Genomic DNA, 23,118 nt, shown 5'->3' with positions numbered 1-23,118 from the left:
CCGTCTCCACCCTCCACCCTACGCATATTCACCGAAAATGTATCTGACCACAAAAGGTGGTCTCTGTCCAGAAAAAATTATGGCTAGGCTAGTCTGGTCTTTTGGGTATGACAGCATCCTAAGGAAGAGACAGCGTGCCAGCAAAACATTGGCTGACATATTGGTGACAAATCAGGGTGGCACTGGTTGCATTCTTCAAGACAGACGTTTCTTGAAAGTCGTGGCATTCAGAGATGGAGAAAGAGTTGGGAAAAATAAGTAGTTGAGCAGGGTGCTGGAGGTAACATAATGACCCCTGTTGATGAAGAAACTGGAGAAAGTGTTACTGAAAGAGAGAACTGGAGTACACGGAACTATATAAGCCTGACCAAGCTCTTTGCCCCGCTCCCTCACTTCTCAACAGCTGCCAGGTTGCTTTACAAATGTCTAGAAGAGTATATGCAGAAGGGTGTTGCTTGAGTGTTATATCATTTTGTTGACAGGGAAGTATGTGCACTCGAATGTGCAAGAAAAGAAGTGTTCAGTATTCCAATATGGGAGAAAACTGAAATCTCAGATTATGTCATTGGAATCGGCTTAACATATGTTTTGAGATTTTGAGATCCCAATAAGACATGTCTTTTCCTGTTCTGTATGATAATTTCTGAATTTCTAATTGCCAATATTGTCACCATGGTCCGTATATCAGTTCTACAAACATCCCACTCTCCCGAAACCAAATAGCACGGATTTAAAAGCCTCATGTCATCAGAGGGTGAAATTCGAGGCTGCTCTGTTGATTTAGAGGAACCAAAAATTATAAATGAGTTTCAACCAAGAAAAAGCGCTATACTGTCGGAACCAGAAAATAAAGAAGCCATATCACATGATCATCCCCAAGGGTTCTGTCATACTCACTTTCCCCAGCATGGCCTTTTCGTTTGTGTTCACAAATATTTACTGGAAAGTGAGAAAAGGCATGTGAATTCCTAAATGTCCACCATACCTTGCTAGAGGCCAGAGGAAGTTCTAATGTTGAGAGAAGACTGGGCCCGATTTCAGCGAAGTTTGGAAAAAGACTAAACAAGAGTGGCAGCGGTGGGGTCTTATTTCGGTTATGATCACGACCAGCGGATACTAAAGCCAGGCTTCGGGCAGACTGGTCCCAATGGATAACTAATGAGAACACAGAAAAATCTATCTGGCAATTGACCATGATACCATCGACGGGAGATAAATAGCTACCATAGATTGTGTTGGTTGGGTTGTACAAGGAGAAAGAAATAAGAAAAAATATAAAGACAGACAAGTCAATGGTGTAAGGAAGGAATAAGAAGCGAGTGAGAAGTGGAGAAAGCACCGAGCAAGAGATAGACGGGAGGAAAATAAATTCACAATGATGACACGTAAGTGCAAAGGGCGATTAAGGATTTACTTTCAAAAGGACTCCCATTGATCTTTTTTGATAGACCTGCAATAAATCAAACTGGATTGACTCGCATGAGAACCAAGCCTAATCCTTTAGTCAGATCCAGAAGAACTCCAACCAAACCAGCTGTTAATTTAGGCTTTACAAGATAAAGCGGGAGAAATCCAACCTGATGTACCCTAGGGCAGAGGCTTACATCATCTCTGTAAAGCAATCAACTTATTGCCAGTTTGGAGAGGTAATCAGAGCACATACTGAGAGAGGAGAGGCAGCGCAGGGAGGGATTTCTGGGTGGAGAGAGGGAGGTGGAAACAAGGCTGAAGAGGTTAATGAGAGAGCAGATGAATACAAATGTAAGAAACAACAGAAAATGAAACTTAAGAACATTTCAAAAGTGGACTGATTCAAAAATAGAATAAAAATGTATTTCTTTCCTACATGCTGGGTGGATACACGGGCCTTCTGACTGAAACAATGGAACGTAACGGTGAAACAAAAAAACATGTTTACACACACTACATTCCCAATTATCTCCGGGGGGCAAAGATGAAACAGTGAGGAGCTAGCTCGTTGCAAACAGTAGCTCTGTGGACTGACAGCAGGGAGTGGAAGGCAAGCTTCATCCTCTGCCCTCTTCCTCCTCCACCACACCACCCTGTAATTTCCCTGGAGGCCGGCCCAGGCCTCGTCCCCAGCCCCAGTGGCCGGTGCCACCTCAGCCGGGTCCTGCCAGCCGTGCTGTGGCTGCAACATAGCACAACCATAGTGATTAAAATGGTTATTTTTGTTTTGGGGGGGGACAAGAAGGATTTCTTTTCCAAGCTCCGGACGGAAGTATTATAAGACACCATTCTGCCCACACTGTTGTATTTTTCAGTTGCATACTCTGGATTTGTGTACGTGTTTGTACTGTATGTCATCAGAGCTCTGCAGAGATTTGGGTTTCTCTTCTTGATCAGGAGTGTGGGACCACAACAGAGGATGCGGAAGATAAAGCCTGAAAAATTACACAACCACCCCCACCAACACAAAAACTCATTAGCCCGCCGTCTCCCCTGTCTTTAAGACCTTGTTTACAACGCCAAACAACCAGATCAGGACTGAAATCCAATCACAGAGCTTTGCAGGGCTCCTCACAACGGCCTCGCAGGAGAGCTGAGGAGAAGCAGGCCTTGTAGTCTCTGGACACTGTCCAAGAGAAACCAAACCTCAGGAGTCCAAACAAAACCACACATAAAATCTGAGTTAAAACAGCAGCCCTCCATTCATCCCGTCGTGACCCCACCGGCTCAAACCCACGCGTACTCTCATTGGCCACAGAGTCTCCCATCCTCTCCTGGTTACACTGTGTGCACACAGGGATCACTCAGACTTCAGCTGGGCTCCTCTCATATCACCAAATTGACTGAGGCTTGGCGACTTGGGCTTTGACACGGGTTCGTTGGTGTGAGATAGACACACACACACACAGAACACATCCATGTAAAGGAGACTGCCACTTAAGCTCAACTCACATCAGCCTGTGCTATCTTTAGTAGCTGGGGTAAACTGTTAAAACCGCACAACAACTCTCCCCCGTCCCAGCCAGCATCCCCTCCGACTTCAAATAAGATGGCCTGGCTCTTTAGCGGAGGCTGCCCACTGGCACCTCCCTCCACGGCCACAAGGTCACATGTTTAATTACACAGAATGTAGTAATCTCACTAGACAGATGGCAAGCAGGACGCTTCTCAATTACTTTAAGCCCAATTGAATCATTATTGATGTTATTTGCTAAATTATGCCACAGAGGAAAAAAACACCACAGAAGCTGGATTTGTGCTACAAGTGTGTGTGGGGGGGGTGGGGGGGGTTGGATGATGGAGGTTACAGGGTGGGGGCACTGTTAGGACAGAGGCAGATGTGCTGCTTGCCAAGCAACTGTGACAGAGATCAAAAAGGCGTGAAGAATACAAGCGCATGACTGTGTTAGCTTTTGGAAAAAATGGGAAGTTTAATACCACAGTGATCAATGCCAGAAAAAACAGACCCTTATTTTTCTCAAAACCCAAACTGGTACAGAACATTGGCCTATGTGGAAACAGTCGGCTCCCGGCAGCCCAGTTGAGGAAACCGCATGACAAGCCCAATTTAAAACGTGAAGAAAGTGTCTGTCTCTTAAAAGTGAGCCAGGGAAGGGAAAAAAAAAAGTTTGGTTTTGCGCAGTTATTTCTCTTTTTAGGACAACCAGTTTGGGAGCATCCCATGAGCTTGACTTCGCTCCTGAAAAAACCTGAACGGCAAGTGTGAGCAGTCTCATCTCTGTTGTTGCCTCACTCATCATTTCTCAGCCCCCCCCCCCCTGCCAATGGCTTCTGTGAACAATTAGAGGTCGACTTTCCCAGAGTCTCAAGACCACAGCGTCTCAATCTCTGGCCGGGGAGCTCCAGCAGTCAAGCTTGCCAGAGGAGGAACACGATTCTCCTCAAATTCAGGACTGAGTTTTTGCTATTTATTCATCATTGGCTGTTGGTGAGGCATCTTCTCTCTCAGCCTGTTTATGATTTGACACAACCGCAGAGCGAAATAACAGCAAAATAACTGTGCTGACTGGCCTCATTAATATCAAATGAATTGAGTGAGATCACTTCTAAATGTGGGTCTAACAATAATGTTAACTCAATTACCATAATTTGGAACTTGGACATAGCATTAAAACCATAATGCTTTGGTCTCCATGACTTTAAATGACTTGGGCCTGTGTCATATTAAACTTAAACTTAATGTCCCATGCCAGGGCCATGCTATGTTTTACTTCTAAAGCACGAGAGGAGGATGATTAAACACGTTTGTTAAAATGCTTAATTAACTTTACAACTAAGCCACAGAGTATGAAACTATACGTAGCGGTAGTGAAAAATATTTTTCACACCAGTTACCATAATAAGACTGGCAGCTCACCACTAACTGGGAACAGTTGTGTGGGGAGGCACGTCTACTGATGTAAAACGATCTGTGGGAGCATATAGAAAACTTCCATTTAATTTTTTTCTCCCGTCGGGGTGAGGAATTTGACTGGCCTATAGACGGCCGGCAGCAGTTGTTCTCCCATGAGGGTGGGCAAGCATCTGGGAAGAAGTGAGCAGGCGAATCAGAAAGATGATGACGGGATCTGCATATGTACAGTTCGGGATTTTCAGATTGCAGGACTCAAAAGTGATCCCAAAGGCAAGTGTAGAAAGTGAGAAGAGTGGGTCTATGGAAGTTCCCCAGAAGGCTCAGAGGACTTATAGTAATGGCTCCCAGGCACATCTACAGCCCCACTACCCTGGGAGAACGGGGGGAGGTTTCCTGTTCATCCTTCCAGTTGTGGCATTGCTCAGCTCGTGAGAGAAGCTGCTCGGCTGCTTAATGCCTCAATGTTCTCAGTACTGTAGGAGGTTTGAGACATAAAAACCTGTCCAGAGGAGGATTGAAGGGGGATTTTCACACGATGATTCAGTTACCAGTTAGTCTGCAGTCCTAACACGGTTCTGCTCTGAGTAAATGAACTTCTGAATTCAAATGACACCGCAACAAGGCAAATATGAATCTGATAATTATACACTGAGGGAGGATCAAAGTCATAACTGAATTAAATCTTTAAAAAACATTTAATTAAAATAAATAAATTAATACAAAATAAGTGTTTTGTTATACTCTGCAACAATGAACACTACAGTGAACTTGTGGTTGCTCTGTTAACCATCTCCCCAAATTCCAAACATTTCCCAGATTTAAACATAATTCCATGTTCATCACACTAAAACATAAGTCAAAGTTCCTTTCAGAGCATAATGTAGCCGTATGGAAGTGCATAGACAAGAGCACAGAATGTATGGTATTCCAAGTGGTTCAAGAAGGTGCTTGCCACAGGCGCATATAGCTTGTTTGTGCCTTATGCCAGAGGCCTGCCTACTTTCCCTCAAGCAGGGAATTCAAGCTGATGCCGTCTCCCTAAGGCCCACACTGGACTTGACCGTGTGCCTTGCACTCTTCCCCCAGCTGCTATATGGCAGGAATGGGCGGCAGAGCTGGCACCTGTCTTTGACAAGCCTCGGCATTCACACTGACTCTGGTTTCCTGAGGGCGGCTGCCTGCCAGTCAGGTGACAAATGCTAACACACACACACCGTCTCTGACACAGACTGCAAACATGCGTGCAACACTGGCAATCCACATCTACTGAACCGAGAGGCACTCAAGTGTGATCCCGACCACGTTCAAAGAATCAGCATCATAGTGAGAGAGGTCTTAGCCTCTCATGTCTCTCTGTCTGATAGCAAACCCTGCCCTGATTTAGGCTGTGGCTTGGAGCTGTAAACCAAAGCTACCCACAACGCCTCTCACCAGCCTGGCTGTGCTCTAACCACTGTTTTTGCATACCACTCAGCTTGTGTAACCAGTGTTTTTTTGCTCCAGCGAAACAATGGCTGTGTAACAGACTAAGCAGAGTGAGGCCATCTGATGTCAGTGCCTTTCAAGAGAAGATAAACACAGAATATAAAAAAAAATACTTGGAGCATCAAGCAAGCAAGCAAGGAGCTTTCATAAAAAACAAACCAACAGTAACATAGGTGAGACTGCTAGCGGCTGGAATAAGATTTCCCAGATGAGCCTGAGTCATTGTGCTTAATACCTTCAACCGTCAACCACTGGCAAACATTACTTTATTACTCAATTTGAAACACTGAGTTCAAAGTGATCATTGAAGTCAAACAGGGTCAGAGTAACTTGTAATGATTAATCAACATTAGCAAACACCCTATTGCTCCTATGCATTATGTTTCACTCATTTCTAATTCCATAATAACATAAAAAAAAAAATCATTAATGACAGATTGAAATCAGAACCAGATATCAAATTATGGATCTTTTCTTGTACACCATCTAATTACTATGACCGGTATCAGCGTGGCCACGACTGCTGCTTAAAAATGGGATTTGTTTAACTCGCAGGATGTGGAGGTGCCGACAGGAACCGGATTGAGCTCTCAGTACGGCAAGACCTGCTGGTGCCCAGCGGACCACAGCCACATTCTCCCCACATCATTTGCAAAGCCCGCATCCCGCTTCCCTCCCACTCAGTGCATCTTTTTGTCATTTCCACATCCAGGCTCTATTTGTTTTGTCCACTGAGAGAGCAAAGGGGGGGGGGGGGGGGGGGTGAAGAAAAACTTAAGTAAGCGTCCATTGGTCTCAAGGAGACTGCACTGAAACCAAAGAGCATCTTCATATGTGGTCCCCTAACTCCCCCCCCCAAAAAAAATACACACCCACATCTACCCAACCCATTGAGCCAACACACCGACCTCCCCCGCGCCTGACTAATGTGCCCTGACACTCGTACATCACCCGTAAATTGGCCAAATGAATTAACCACGGCCCCTGCTTAGCTTTACGGGCTTTAAATGGATTTTCTCCTCTCCAGGTCTGCCCAATAATTGCATTTATCCATCTTGTTGAAGCCAGGTTTACACACTGCCGATGATCATGCCAATCCCCGGATGCATTTTCCGCTCTGGTGGCAAGAGTGTGAGAGATTTGTCATCGACTCATAACAGGTAATTCAAACAACAATTAACTTGACGACTCCGCCGTATGTCAATGTCTGGCTGCTTGTTGGAAGGGACCTTGGTTAGAGCAATGAGGTGTCTTCTATCTCTTCATATGTCCGTATCTCTCCTGCCCTTCCCTCAGTGTGATAAATTGAGCCTTGTTACACTTTTTATCTATCATCCAAGCCTCCAGGTTAAAGCAGCAAACACCCACAGTAGGGTGGAAAGTAGAAGCTACGAGTCTTCATTGTTCACACACGCTTTCAGACAGAGAGCAGACGCACGGCGAAGGCAGAGCCGTGAACGTCGGCATCAGTGGGGGTCATCTCCACACTTGTGAATGTTTGAACAGAAGTGCATTAGACACTGGGGGGGCCCAAAGGACAATTCAGCTAAGTAAACATGCAGCAACTTCCTTCCCTCCGCTCCTCCAGGCCCTGCACTGAGACAAGCCACTGTTTAAACAGCACACACAGCATTCCTGTGCCGGGGCCTCAGCCAGCTGCTGCATCCTCACTGCAGGCCTGCCCGCCCGCCCGGCCGGAGCAGAGACAGATACAGGCCTTACAACAGCAAGGGTCATCCACAACAGACAAAGGGCTTTTATAGACATGCAAAACTGGACTCGTCGCCTAGAAAGGCTCCTCGCCCTTTACTCTGGCTACTGAAATGCTGACAGCCAGAGTTTACAATGACCTGCCACGGAAGGAAGATTAGCCGAGCTGATCACGGCGCCGAGAGATCCACTCTGAAACCACCTGTTGGGATGTAGCTGGAGGTTTATCTTTATTGATATTTGAAATATGTTAAGTGTGGTGGTCAATAAAGATACAAGAGGCAGTAAAAGAGGAGATAAAGAGCCTCCCGGTTCCAAAGGGCACGATGACGAGCATCAAATGTCACGAAGGCCAACCCAGTTTAGAGATGCCAGTCGGTTATCTCAACTTTCATTATGACTGAACAGGTTTCAGACACACAGTACCTGACGTTAACCTTTCGCTGACATGCAAAGAGGTGGTAAATGAAAGTGACCACCTCAGGATAATGTTTCTAAGTCTCAGCATGCTATATTCCTGTTAAAAGATGTTATGGAAGTTACAGGCCAGCGGTTCCTTACTCGTTTACCCACCAAAGACAAACGGTGGTATTTTGTGGTGTTAATATTGGACCTAAACAGCTTCCAAACCAAATATGAAATTCAATCTCTCACTCCGACAGTTTTGAAAAAAAGACTCCCACAGGGGAACCTGCTGGAATAAAAACCATTCTGGGTCAAGACCCGTCATTAGAAAAAACCAGGATGTAGAACAATCGTCCTGTGAGCATTCCTGCGCAAGTATGTGAACGCTAAGTGCAGAAACATCAGCAGGGCTGATCCACATTTAATATTTAACACAGAGAGCTACTAAACCAGCTGTCATTCAGGACAAGTTTTATTATAGGAAAACTGCAACGGTCATTGCTTCGTCTTGGTGTCAGTGCCTCAGCGGTGGACAACATCAGCGCGGCCAATCACAGCGAACTGCAGGTCGTTATGTCAATCAAGCAGTCATTTCAGGGTGACTAGATTTCATTGTCTTCCGCCTCGGCAGTGCCACATTCTCTCTCGCCTATCTGTTTGTCTGCCAGTTCATTTGGTTTCTCCGTCTGTCCGTCAGCTCGTACCCCCCTGGCTTAATGGTAAAGGCCACTCATCGCACTCCGGGACAGTTGTCCAAACAAGACACTCCATTCACTCTGACCCCTCGAGGGAGGGAGGCAATTGACGGTTCACTCAGTGCTGTGAGTCAATTTGTTCACTTTTGGAATTGACCCCGAACACTGCTGACACACTGGCCTCTCACTGGGGTGGAATGAATACGTAATGCTGGGGACGTGGTGGAGGGTGTGGGAGGTATGTGTTTTAAGTTGAACACACGCTTAAACAATGTTCAGACATGTGTTTTGAGTTTTCAGGCCAACGCAACATGATCGCAGTTAAAAATACAAAGATCCATTCTGGGGGTATAAAGAGGAATTCAAGTATTTTTTGTTTGTTGGTCTGTCTGTTAGTTAGCAGGATTACACAAAAATCCCTGGACGTATTAACACAGAACTTGGTGGAAGGATGCGGTTTGGGTGAGCGAAGAAACTCATTACATTTAGCTGCAGATCCGGATCATAGGGTGGATCCAGGGGTTTGTGAAGCAGGGCAGAATTTCAATTGATTTCTCATGAGATCTTGATGGAGTGTGTAAAATTTGGTGCAGATCCAAATAAAAGTCTCAGTCTGTTCAACGCTCTTCTAGAACCCTTCTATTATACAGTCAGTAGAATAGAAATTAAATTGTTATCTTTTTTGATTTACACAACCAATCATATGCCCAAACACTCAGTGCACCCCATGCAGTATTACCTGCACAATAGTAGGCAGCTCTGTGCTCATGCGCCAGGCGGAGCCCATGTGTGGATGTGACAAGCTGTTCACATGAAATGTTATCTCGTGCTGTACACAAGTTGACAGCTGTCTCTTTACAAAAGACGCATTATTACTGTGTGTAAATAGGTTTCTAACAGCTGGTTAAAGAGCTAAATACAGGAATTTACTCTTAATCTGTTTTCCACTGGAATTGGTTCATCAGCTGGAGGAGAAAAAAAAAGAAGAATCTAACAAAGCTCCACGCCGCAAGTCAGGGTGAAGGGGTTACATTTTATTAGCGTTGTGCATTTCTAAGTAATCTCGCCAACATTTCTTTTCCGCCAAATCCGACTGTAATCCGCAGATTAGCAGATGAATTTATTTCTGCTCGCGCTCCTGAAACCTCCCTCACCTTTTTGGAGGCGGGTATGAATCCACCACCTTTAACGACAAGCAAGCAGACGATCACCTCATTAGCGGACTAGCTCCGCTTCCCATACACACACACACACACACACACACACAAACACGCACACTCCTTGGAGATGCTACAATTAAAAGTTTAATTAGTAGATTAAAAATACACGGACTGGAGTTTTATCACCTTAAACTCCTCCATTATGTGTTGAGCACACACAAAGTGCCTCCGTCCCATCTGAGCCGTTTTGAACAGATTATCTGCATACAGATTTTCCCTTGACTACATTAAGACTGGAGAAACGGGCCTGGTAAACACAACAAGACTGCTGAATAACAAGTTCTGCATAATGGGCTGTATGTAGCTTCACACATTCTGATGCTGCATATAGAGTTTGACATAATTTATGTTTAATATCCGGCAATAAGAATCAAAATGTTGCAGAGCATCACAAACTATACATGAGAAGAGATATCTCCTTCTCATCTTATGTTCAAAAATGTATCTCTCTTAGGAACATTTTTTTTTAAAACATTTTAGGATGATTGAGATTCTTCTTCTTCTTCTGTGGTGTGTCCCAGAGCATTCTACCACATCCATAAAGAGGCTGGTGTACCACAGGTGTTCACTGGCCCGGCTAGTCATTATCTAGCTCGACATGATCATTAAGAGCTGTGATGGCAGTGTGGCACCTCCTTCCTGCCTGTGCACATACACACGAGCTTGGGAAAAAGACTCCAATGGAGACTCAAGCCCTTCTTATCGGTTGTTGTAAAAAAAAAAAAAAAGGTTGGGGGGGGGGGCTAAGAGGGGAATCTCCTTTCTCAACGAAAAGCATGTCAGCGCCGGTGCACTTTGACCCTTCCCAAACACACTCCACAATCCAAACAGAAGGCCGGCACCACGAGAATTTCTTCAGCCTCACAGTGGCCCTCTCACCCAGAGCTTTTAAGGCTCATGACGACGAGGGTGGGAAGCACTGAGAGCAACGTGGTGGACTGGATGAAGAGGGGAAAGGGGGGGGGGGGTTCATAAGCAGAAGCCACATACATGAACATATGCGTGCTCGTCGAGCGTGGCTGGAAACAGCAAAACATGCCTGCTTCAAATCTGTTACCCTCTCTGCTCGGGCCCGGCTGCTGTCCTTCTTTCTTTTAAACGGGAAGATAAATGTGAAGCCTAGGGGCACCATTGTTTGGACATCTAACCAGGAACTGTCGCTGCTCTCATTGCCCTGGCATTAACAGCAATTATGCGCTCTATTCAGAAGGCTTTTGTGCGTCCGACCCCCAGCTCCCTTTGCCGTCGCCCCTCCGTCCCCCCCCCCCTCCACTCACTCACTCTCACACACACACTGAGTCCTAACACACGTTTCCCGCTTTTCTCTGCCCCCTCCCACCCCGTCATTTCCCTCCCACTCAGCTACTGGTGAACTCATTTGGCTACTGGAGCACTCTGGTCCCATTATGAATGAAGTTACAGAAATATGCACATTCATAGGCAAGGAAACGAGGAGGAAGGGGGAAAAAAAAGTTAAACTCACATACCAGGAGTGTTTCTGGGATATTACCTGAGCTTTGTTTATCCAGCTCAATTCTTCACATAATTTATTTTCCTCAATCGAAAATGTTCTTATATATTATATTAATTAAATGCACATTTACAGGACAACATATTTGAGAAAGCAGTCAAAACTCAATAAATGTCCAATAGTTTTTAGTTGCTTTTATGAAAATATAGATTCTAGGCAATCATATCTTGAAACTAGATAATCCAAACCACTGCCTTCATATCTAAACAGATGCGATCAATAGTTATTTTAACCTTATCTTCTCGGCAGGCGCAGTACAGCAACACAGCCAAGAAAAATCCCAAATCTCCAGCAACCACTTAGAATTATCACCATTTTCAGTAAATCTTTATTTGAAACGGTTCAATGAGAGTTCACGCTATTGGCTGCAAAGTGAGAGGAAGCTTCGCGTTCGACCAACCAACGCTGTCAACATGTGTATTTGGCACCGGGGGCCACTTAACATGCGGGGATGAATGGGTCAGTTAAACAAGGCCCCTTAAATGTTGGAGTATATTCAAGTGACAGTTTGGAAAACGGCAGAGTTTTTTACTTTAGAGAAAATGCTTTAAAAGACCTAAAGGTATAATCTGGTTCTGTGCATTCGCTGCTTTTGAAATTAAAAGTGAACTTGCCAACAATTCTGGTGGCTTTAAAATGTGCTGTCTGCCATGGAAAAAAAAACTAGTAAATAAAAATAAAGCAATGTTCTCTGTATGCTGACAAAAATTTAACTGGTGGCTACATGCACGTACACACACACAATAATTTAATTTCCATGTTTCAGGGAGCCCCAAGCCCTGTGGGCCAGGAGCAGAGCTATAGCCTATATTTAACAGATGACAAAAGTTGCATTCCAGATGTACAGTACTATCTTTGTGTTGAGCTCTATAGAAATGCATGGGAGAAAGACGGAGAGAGAGAGAGAGGCGGGAGGGTGGGGGGGGGGGGGTGTCTGGGAGAGGAGGGGGTTACACTGAGGGCTGGGAGGTGAGGGGGGGCACCAGTGCACAGCTGCTAAACTAATGCCTTTTTTTTTTTCTTTGCTCAGACACAGAAAAGCAGAGTGCGGTGGCTCACTGACAGAAACAGGGAGGGATACAGGAGGCAACAGGGGATGTGCCCAGTCGTAGAATAATGTACTTAAATCAAAAATCCAGGGCTGTGCAGTGACTTAATGAGTAACAGGCATAATCTGTCACATTGAAGTCCAAATTAGGCATCAGATTAGCCGTTATTACATTCAAAACACAATGAATGCAATGATTTAATTAAAAAATGTGTTCCAACTCCGAACCAGCTGAATGTCAGCTACACCCAAACGCAGCTCGTAGCGCCACCAGGGAACCACGACTCCCTTTGCACAAGTTAAGAATCTGATTAGGAACACACCCACAAACTGACTTGATTTTTTTTCCCCTCTTCTTCTTCTTCTTCTTCTCCCCTCTGTGGCGTTTCAAGCAGAGTGACAGATCGACGGGCTATAAGCTCTCGCCCGGCTCAGCCTGCCAACATCATCAGCGTTAGACAATTAAGACCCACAAACTGAGCGAGAGAGAAAAACAAATCTCCTTCGTAAATATTTACTGCACAAATCTTTTCCATTTATTCGCCAGGCAGTTAACAAAACCTTACTGTACTCCTGCTCCCTTCTCTCTCTCCCAGTCCCCCTCCACTACACCCCCCCTCTCTCCCTACATCTGCGATTCATTGACTTTACAATTTACCACATGTCGAGATGGGAGAGGTCGAGCCTCCATCTGAATCACGGCACAAATATGCAAGTGATTTATTGTTTTAAAAACCCGGGGCCGATTTAGTGCAACTCCACTTTTCCTGAGCATTACTCCTATTGGCAGACCATGAACAATTACAGTTCGTACTAATTAAGCTCCGAGAATGTGCTGCGCACCGCTAATGTTTAGCAGGCCTCAATTTTAGTTTAATGGTGCCAAACTTTGCTTTCCAGCCCCCCTCCCCACCTCACCCCCACCCCCAACTTAACTCCTCAAATCCAAAGCAGATTGTACTTTTTATGACTGTTTATTGAGTCGAAGAAAAAAAAATTAAAAAAAATAAGGACCGTTTCTTTCCCCTTCTCCTAGCATAGGATGAGAGAAACAGCATAGAGAGAGAGAGAGAGGAGCACAAAAAGGAATAGTGGGAGGGAGAGAGAGAGAGAGAGAGTGAGAGAGAGAACGCAAGAGCCGCTTCCGCCATACTTTGTAAACAAAAGTGATTTGCAAGACAAAAGGAGCGCAACCTTCCGACTAAATTCAGAGTCCATTTTGCGGCTGGAGGCACAGAGTGCAGCCGCGTCGTGCCACCAAACCCCCCGCGGACACCAATTAGGCCCCATTAACATGTAAAGCCAATTTGATAAGGTGCGGGCCCTATCCCATAAATCCGCATTAAACTATCTTTCCTCTTGTCACAGCCAAAAATCCATTTACAGCAGCCGAACACACATAATCCATATGATATACCATTGTTATGCTTATGCTGGTGCCACGTTTCAGGAAAGATACTGTCTGTCTGTGTCAATTACAACAGATAAGGCCACAGCGATGTGTGCGTGTGCACGTGAGCACAAAGGAGCTAGTGTTGCATTCACTTCTGCATGTTCATTATAGTAATCTGACCAGAAAATCCCCCATTATTTCTTCCCTGAAATAAAAAAGGGAAGGAGTCTGAATGAAAGTGGATTTATTTTGGGATTGTTTTTTTTTTTTTGTTATTGAAAAGGTGAATCTGCGGCAACACACAACCGAAACAATGGAGGAAGAAGGGGAGAAACGCTATTGTTTCAACTACACAAATCCTTCCAGCCTCTTTCAGGAGAATCGCCACAGGTTCTGAGAGCATCTTTTTTCACTCTAAACACAGCGGTGGACGCCCGGTGTTGTGCTTTCGCCCACCCCCACCACACACATACACACTTTTCCTGTTCTTTTTTAAACTACTCGTAATTATAGGTCGAAACTCAAAACCTCCGCCAAAAGTCTCCAGGCCTGGAGAATTATGGGGCCAGGGGTGGCGTCAAATATCTTAACATTCATAAGTCCGAGAGGCAGTAAATAAAGCCAGTGGATTTACGGCCCTACAGCCCCGATGCAGGAGAGCTGGCCGCCCAGATCCCGTCCACCCTCCCTCAGCCTCCGCGTCTCCAGACCTGTTGAGGTGTGATGTTAGCCCACAGCACCGGAGTTAACCCATCGCCCTTTTTTCACAAGCCCCGTGTTAGCATCGGCAGGAAACAAAAGGCAGACGGAGAGAGGAAGGGAGGCAGGGAGAGCAAAGGGAACAGAAGGGGGGGGAAAGTGAAAGGAGACGGGAAAAACTGGGGTGAACTGGCCAGGCCACTTCTCCAATTCAACCTACACCCGGTGATCCAGCAGGCCTTTGTGTGCGGGGTTTGAGGAGGAGGGAGACGGCAGGGAGAAGGAGAGGAGGAGACGGGGGCAAGAAGGCTTTTAGAGCCCGGGCACAGCGTCATGTCAAATTGCTAAATGATACTAAATTGTGAGCCTCCTTGGACGTAGGTGGTAGGAAAAACAAATTCTTACAGGTTATTGCTCCCAAAGGCTCAACAAATTATAGTAACTGCCACATGCTGGAATTTTTTCTTTCCCCCTCAAGTCATGCAAAAACAGAAATTACAGAAACAAGGTAATATGTGCAACCAGAGCAGGATGACTAACACTAAATCAAAATCCATCACATTTTTCCCAGATAAATACCGAATAATTTTGCCACTAAATCTAAATTTAAAAATCATTAATAATAAATAGAAAAATACACAGAGTTAAAAAGGCCCTGAATCCATAATCTTGAAAATAATATCACAGCATCATCCCGGGCGAGAGGAGCAGGAGGAGAGAAATGGAGGGAAGAGCCGCGAGAATCAAAGCCTTTCATGACAAGACAGAGAAAGTCTCATTCCAATAATACTAGCAGTCATATGCAGTGCCTCTCGTGACATGTTAGGGAGCAAGACAGCTAATCAATGTCCAGGTGAATTATTTATGCCAGCTTTAAGTCTAATACATTTATATTACAGCGACCGCCGACTTCAAAGCTCTAATGGCTGGACACACAGGGCGCTGCAGACAGTGGGGGCCGAGGCTGTACAGTGAGACGACCAGTGCAAAGTGAAAACCATGTTCATCTCCAGTCGCTGCCCAGGTACATCTGCGAATCAAGCTGCAGCCTTGTCTAATGAAAGTCACCAGTGGCTTTTTGATATTTCTAATGAGCAGAAACGTGGCATTTAAGAGGCAAGCATACAGATAATTAAAAACAAAAAACAAAAAAATCAGGGAACATGCATTTAAAAAAATAAAAATAAAAGATCCTTCCGTTTGGTCTGGAAATAGTATTTCAGGGGTGGAATTAAGAGAGCAAAGGTCGGCAGCGTCTCGCCGCAGCATCCTCCGGCCACACCACACAATTTACTGCTCTTTCTAAATGCTGCATAAGCACAATGAAGAGAGCACTGCGTGGACGAGTACAGGACACAGCGCTGTGACAGGCACAAAGAAATCTACACAACCCTCCGCCACTGACACAAGGAACTGCTTCATTTTCCAATCATGTGTGTGTGTGTGTGTGTGTGTGTGTGTTTGTGTCAAGTGATGATGAGCGACTAATTCCACAATGCCAGCCCCGGTAGCGTTAACAAGGCTGAGTAAGGAGGAAAGAATGGCAAAATGTTCTCATGTGGGCATATGCTGGGAATGATTGTAAAATCTTTTTTAAAACTATAAAACACACACATGCACACACACGTAGGGACAATAGTGTAAGATGCCAAAATTATTTCAAGTGAAACCCTGGGTGATTTGTTGATCTGAGAAGCAGAAATTGTGTCAACACAAAAGAAGGCATTATGTGTCAGATGTGCATTTATTTTTCAAGGTGTGCACAGCGCACAAAAAAAAAATGGAGGTAACAAATATCAGTTTCGTTAGGCAGAACTGAGGTGGAGGTGGTGGTGGTGGTGGTGGAGGGGGTCATATTTCCTAATGCCTGGTCTTTGCCTTAACCTTGTAAAATGAGATGACAGGTCCTAAAGCGCAGACTTGTAATTGCAACCGTTTAAAATAGGGGGGCAGAAAGACACCCATGGTTTGGGAGAAAGAAAAAAAAAATTATGCTGCTTAAGGATTGCAATTGCCCAGTGGGACCAGTGAGGTGCTGAGCAAATGAGTAAGCGAGCATAATTATAGCACGGCTGATTGTGTCTAAATAAATAACATGAATTTATTTATAACTATGGCTTTGCATGGCTTTATTTATATTTGAAAAAAAAAAGGCAATGATGCACATGCAGAGTGTCCCTTCAATAAAAATTGCACTCCTAAAATAAAAACATATACATTAATAAAAAGAAAATGATATTAAGAATTATTTAATGGTTTTTTTGTGGGGGGGGGGGCGGAGAACACCCGTCAAATTTGAATGCATGCGCCACTTTTCCCCCTAATGTCTTTACACGTTTTGACACATGCAAATCACTTTGAAAAGCACATCTGCATATTGATTTCATTTGTGTGGATTTACATTGCTTCACAGTGCTGTACAGCGCGCGTGTCAGGGAGCCGCTGGTGTGAAGGTCTGGGTGCTGGGTGCAGTTTGTGTTAGAAAAAAGGGCATTTTTGATGAGGCTGTGCAAACACCAGCCAGCTGCATTATTCAGGGAGGGTTGGGGGGGGCCTTAAAAACATGCACTTGTGGGTTGGAACCCAGCAGAGCCTGCACAACAATAAAGCAACTGCTACTAATAATAATTATAATTATAAAAATAATAACTTTGCTGTGCATTTAATTTAAAAGTTGCACAATTTAAATTCATAATGCATCATCTCAGTAAAATAACAAAATAAAAACATTGTCACGTGCACATGACCTGCCATAAAACCATTATGTCCTTTTTCATTGCATTGACTCCTAGCCCTGTTAGCATGCTAGCTGCTGCACATGACACACACACACACACACATACACACACAGGCTGGACATGCACAACATGGCACAGTAACACACTTCATGGGGCAGCTGCAAAACTTGCCTCTGCATTATTATTATGATTTTTCTTGGTGACAACACGCCAGGCTGTCTCGTGTGTGTGAGTGTGTGTGTGTGTGTGAGAGAGAGAGTGTGTGTGTGCACATAACAGTTGTAAATAAATGCAACTTACTGTGCGTGCTGTTGGAGAAAGTGATCCATTGGGGAGGTAGGGGCTCGACAGATCGGGGATCATTATAAACGGATAGCCAGGGTACGGTGGGCTCTTGAACAGCCCTCCATCTTGCCTTTTCGCAGCTAACATGGCGGGGGGGTGGTTGCGGTGGGGGGGGGGGAGAGAGAGAGTTGAAGAAGAAGAAGGAGAAAAAGGGAGAAAAAGTTTTTTAATAATCGTGAGGAATACAGCGGGGAGGGGGGGCACAGTCCCTCCGCCACGCTCACAGTAATGTCACGGTGCAGAACACAGAGGCGGACACACTCACCCTCCTCTAAACTTTCTCTTGTTTTGTCCCTGAAAGTTTCGGATCGAGGCGGAGGCCGTCTTTCCGCCTTCAGAATGCAATGAAACACAGGGAGTGCGTTAACAATGTGTGGGTAAAAGTGCAGGAGCGCTGCGTGCCCCGCGGAAACAACACGCGGGGCCTCTTTTGATTTAAATAAACTTTTTTAGCTTTACACGAAACCCCCGCCGGGGGCTCGAGTCCGGAGCGTGCGCCGCTGCCGCCGCCGCCGTCTCGTCCTCTCCGGAACTTACCTCCGAGTCCGACGAGCTGTTCTGGTTCGTCTCCGACTCGTTCACCAGCGACGATTTGACATCTGCTAAATCCCTTTCTGCCGACGAGTTGTCCGAGATCTTGTCCTCCTGCTCGCCTTCGTCTTTGAACGCGATCATTTCATCGTTTGCGCCGAGATCGTCCCCTCCACCGCCGTTCAGCTGCGGCATTTTTCCCCGAGCGAGAAAATGTCTTGTCTTCTGTCTCTTTGCCCTCTTTTTTGTATTTGTTTCTTTTAGTAGAAAAAAACGCGAGCGGCTAAAAAAAAACAAAAAAGAAGACACAAAAGTTCTAGAAAAAAAACAAGAAGAAGAAGAAGAAGAAGAAGGGAGAGAGGGAGCGAGAACCCCCTCTTGGTGGATCGAGAAAAGTCCGAGTTTTTAAGTTGCTTTTTCTTGTCTCTTTCTTGTTTTTAAAGAGGGGGGGTCTGCAACTGGCGTTTTCCGAAAAAGCTCTGGCGGGGTCTGTCGGGTGTATAAAAACTCTAAAAGAGAAAAAGGGGGGATCTTGGCAGGAAAAGGAAGCCGGAGAAGGAGGCGAGCCGCTCGGATTGAGTGAGTTGAAGTTGGTCGGAGTGGTTTTCAGTTCAAAGGCGGCGCTGATTGACAGATAGAGAGGGATGGAAATAGAGAGAGTCTGGATTCAGGATTATTGACAGGGAGAAACACACAAGAAACTAATGAGATTCAAACAGGGAGGGACTTGAAGTGACGTTTTCATAACTAGGAGGGAAAAAAGAAGGGGAGAGAGAGAGAGAGAGAGAGGGAGGGAGGGAGGAGGAGGAGGAAGAGGGAGGGAGAGAGAGCGAGAGACTGGAGGAAGACGAGCTGCGGTGGAAAAGCGACGCGAGGAGGAAGAAGAGGAGGAAAAAGGCAGTGTTTTCGCAGCAGGACAGTGATGGTGAAATAGGAGGAAGAGAGGAGTTGCTTGCAAATGTGCATGAAACGCGCACATGGGCGGTCTCCCAGTAAAGAGGAGGAAGAGAGAGAGAGAGGGAGAGGGAGGGAGAGAGAGAGAAAAAGAAAGAGAGGAAAAGAGGGTACTTCCTCTGGCTGTGTGACTCCACAGCCACACTACACACACACATTCAATTCATATGATATCTTATATTTCACTTTTATTCTTATTCCACACATCTGATATTAACCTACTTTATTCCTCCTTACTAACTAAATACCAGAGGCCTGTTCTCCTTTTCTTTATTTATCACCTTCACTCTTTTTAGTTTTTTTAAGATCTATTTTTTCCTTTCTATTAGATAATGTTTCCTTAGATCTATTTTATTTTTTTTATTATTTCGGGATGGAGTGTGTTATTGCCTCCTGGTTTCTTGACAGGTGTGTTGTCCTCTGGGAGGAACCTGGATTCCACAGACACACACTCACACTCACACACACAAACACACACACTCTTCTCCCTCAGCAGCAGCACTGGACACAAATAACTCGTGCTGCACATTTGGACGCCCCAATTCTCTCTCTTGTTTTATAATAAATATTAATAAAATCAACCTTTTCCAGAAGATATAAAAAAGATAATTTTGTATGTGTAGCAGTTAATAGAAACAAAATTATATAATTTAACCACATGAAATTATAATGTGTCAACAAAACCATATTCTTCTCTGCTTTAAGTCAATGGGATATATTGGATTGTGTGTTCCATATATATAACAATTAATTATTTAAACCACATTCCATAAGAAAATATATATTTTTTGTATTTGATAATGACCTCTTAATAAAAATATATTTTAATGGATGAACTCAATTTTATTTATATTTCAAATGGACATTGTTTATAGCTGAAATGTATTTAGGCGCAATGAATGGAGGCTGGGGGCGAGGGGGGGGGCTGTGCCCTGCCGAACAAGGGGTTTGTGCACGTGTGTGTGCGTGTGTGTGTGTGTGTGTGTGTGTGTGTGCGTTTGTTGCGCGTGCATGTGGGTGATGAGCTCAGCACCGGTGGATTCTGTAACCTTATCTCATCAGCTCAGGGGGGGAAATGCAGTTCCTATTATATGTGATGGAGCAATCATAAAAATCAACAATGAATTTCAGATGTAACTGCAAGAAACACAACTGACATACACACACACACACACCCACACACAAACACACACATCCAGGTGACACTTACACTCTGTTGCAACACGGTTGGCTCCTCTCAAGCAAAATAAATCAGTGCAAGATCAAAACGAGACACAGAATGGCTGATTAAAAAATATTGTTTCATGTCATCATGCTGTTAGACGCATGAAAACAAACATTATGACACTAATTCCTCTGTATCCGCTCCCAGCCGTGTTGTCAGACAGCAGTGACGGGGAAATGTGCCGTGAATCTACCTCGAACCAGGCAGCACCATGAAAGAGGACTATTCCGCTCGATGATCACTGATGTGCTTTATCTGGATGAGGTGGAGGCTGTGCCTGCGTTAGCCGGCTGGGCTGCAGCCAGCAGCGTGAGGGGAGCGGGGAGGAAGGGAAAGGGCTCGCCGCCTCTTGTTCTCATCCAGTGTGTCTGTGTTTAGGCAGTCGGTGGAAGAAGAGACGCCCCGCCGCTCGGGGCCCTTCAAACCTGAGCCCACACAGACCAGACCAAAGCAGGGAAGCTCCAAGCCGGCCTCTCCCCGGATTGCCTCAGCAGGTACCTGAGAGTTTACTGGGGGCTGGCAGCGTGTTATCATGCCTGCCACGGGGACACCTGCCTCTGATGCCGCCCCGGTGATTCTAATCTACAGGACCCTTTAATAAAATGATGATAGGCTGCCATCACTGCTCTGAATGACGGAGCAGGAGCACGCACAGGCTCCTGTTGGTGCTGTTTATCCTGGTGTAGGGTGGTGCATGTTCACCTCTCGTCCATGCACCACCACGTCTCAGAGCACGGGGGGAAGGCCGAGGTGATCACCAGACTTCAGCTCTCCACTGCAGTCTTCATCAGCCTTGATGATAAATCCATACTCTAAACTCAGCATGTCTGACCTGCTTACATCACATTTCACTGGAGCAGATGGAATCACGACTCTGTCTCCATGTACAGTTCCATGCAAAGAAAAAGACAAATACTCTGAATTCTTCAAGGAGTCACACTGTCATACTTGTGTCACCTTACTGGTCGCTTTACTGGGATTCCTGTGCTCTTTGTGGCTCCCATTAACTTTGAAAACAAATAATTATCAGTGCTCAGCACATTTACAGCTGTTAGATATTAAAGGTACCAGGGCTTTTGTGCCATGCTTCTTTTTTTCGGCCACTCCTACTGTATATGTAACATTAACAAAACATGTCAATTATCATAAAACCCCCACTTTCCTGTTAAAATCCAGATTTAAAAAATACACTATGAAATACAACATCCAGAAATTATTGTTGTTTTATATAATATTTAAATGGCACTATTTTCTGTACACATTTTAGCTTTAATATTCTTTTAATTTAAAGGAAAATAATTTGAATTAAATCTCACAACTCTTCTAAATCCAGTGAGCAAATGTTTAGTTGTTTGCACAGTGAAATTAACACATGTTTAATCTGCAGATCAACACATACAAAAATATCCCGAGGGTCAATATTTTGAGATTCATTTGTTCTTGTTCATAAAATTACATATTTTTTTGTCACAGAATTCTTGGTGATTGAGATTTCACGGCTTTTAATGTATTTTTGTTCTGAGAGAACGTGGCCAGATTCGTCTGCTTCTATTCCAAGGCAGAACAAAAAGAAACACAACACCTGGTTAAATAAAGCCTACACAACAAACTCAAAGAAACCGATTTTCTAAAACCCTCACAAACACAAACACACACACACACCCCCAAACTACTTTGAGAAATCACCTACTTTTCTGTGAACACCCCCCCCTCCTGTTTCATCTTACACAGAGAAGGCAGCAGCGGCGCACAGTGCACATCCTCTACGTTTGCACACAGTTAATTACCCATCATGCATCCATGTTGCCAGCCATGCCAGCTAAAAGGTCCCTCATTGCTGATTAACATATTACCGCTGGACATTTTCTCTTTTCTCCTCGCAAAAAAAAATCCTCTTGTTTGGTGGTGTACCTGTGGGTTGATTTATTCTGGAGAGGAAGTTTGTTCACTTGATAATAAAAGAGGGACTAAACATTAAACTTTGTTTTTTCCTCTATTGTTGCGAGAGACGCTGTTTGTTTCTGCATTTTTTGGGGGCTTTTATTGTCAGTGGCTGGTATAAATTCTATCACCATGATAATACTGTGGTGTGCCCTAATTACATGTATGCTAATGGTGGTGGTGGTGGTGGTGGTGGGGTGGTGGTGGGGTGGTGGGGGGGGGGTGGTGGAGAGGATGGAGAAATCCATTACCTGATTATGAGAAGATTGTTTCATGCTGTATATTACATTTATGTTTCAGTGATTAATTCTTCAATCTTGTTCTCCTTATCACTTACTGTATTTAATGCACTTGTCATATTCACCAATGAACATTTCCACATGTGCTTTTTATTCTAATTACTTATCTTGGCTGTCTGGATTTGTATTTGTCACATCAAAACATGGAAAATGAAGTAAGGAGTCTCTCTCTCTCTCTTGCAACCCCTGTCCAATATATACATATATAAATATGTATATATATATATATAGTGTATGTCTATTTTTCCTTTATTGTACTTGTATAAAAGGATTCTCTCTGCTCCCTGGCCCCTCAGCGCTCTAATCATTTGACACAATGGGACAATTCACTGGAAAATAAAAGCTTTGTACGCAGGAGTTGCATTCACAATTCCTTCAGAAATGAATGTAAAAGGCAGAAGTGTGTTGTGTTATGCTGAGCAAAGCTTGGAGGGTTAGGGGTGAAATATTTTTCACCTAAAGAAACTGCTGGAGTTGTTATCACTGAGGTATGTACACATATAAATGCAATGCATCTGCTCACTTGGAGTCAACGTCTGAGTGGGCATAAGGGA

At 44.6% G+C, this 23,118-nt stretch overlaps 1 protein-coding gene across 1 annotated transcript in view; it reads right to left on the bottom strand.

The window, feature by feature from the left end:
- The window catches only part of tcf7l2 (transcription factor 7 like 2), a gene marked incomplete in the record, with an annotated part of 84,010 nt that extends 65,059 nt beyond the window's left edge, over positions 1-18,951 (bottom strand). The window contains 3 exon segments of the mRNA XM_062413894.1: positions 17,570-17,694; positions 17,880-17,946; positions 18,152-18,951. Coding sequence (XP_062269878.1) covers positions 17,570-17,694; positions 17,880-17,946; positions 18,152-18,340 — 381 coding nt within the window.
- Positions 18,952-23,118: the final 4,167 nt, after the last annotated feature.

This window comes from Platichthys flesus, chromosome 20, assembly GCF_949316205.1.
Source record: "Platichthys flesus chromosome 20, fPlaFle2.1, whole genome shotgun sequence".
In the NCBI taxonomy this organism is placed as follows: domain Eukaryota; kingdom Metazoa; phylum Chordata; class Actinopteri; order Pleuronectiformes; family Pleuronectidae; genus Platichthys; species Platichthys flesus.
This window is presented reverse-complemented; position numbering and strand designations above follow the sequence as displayed.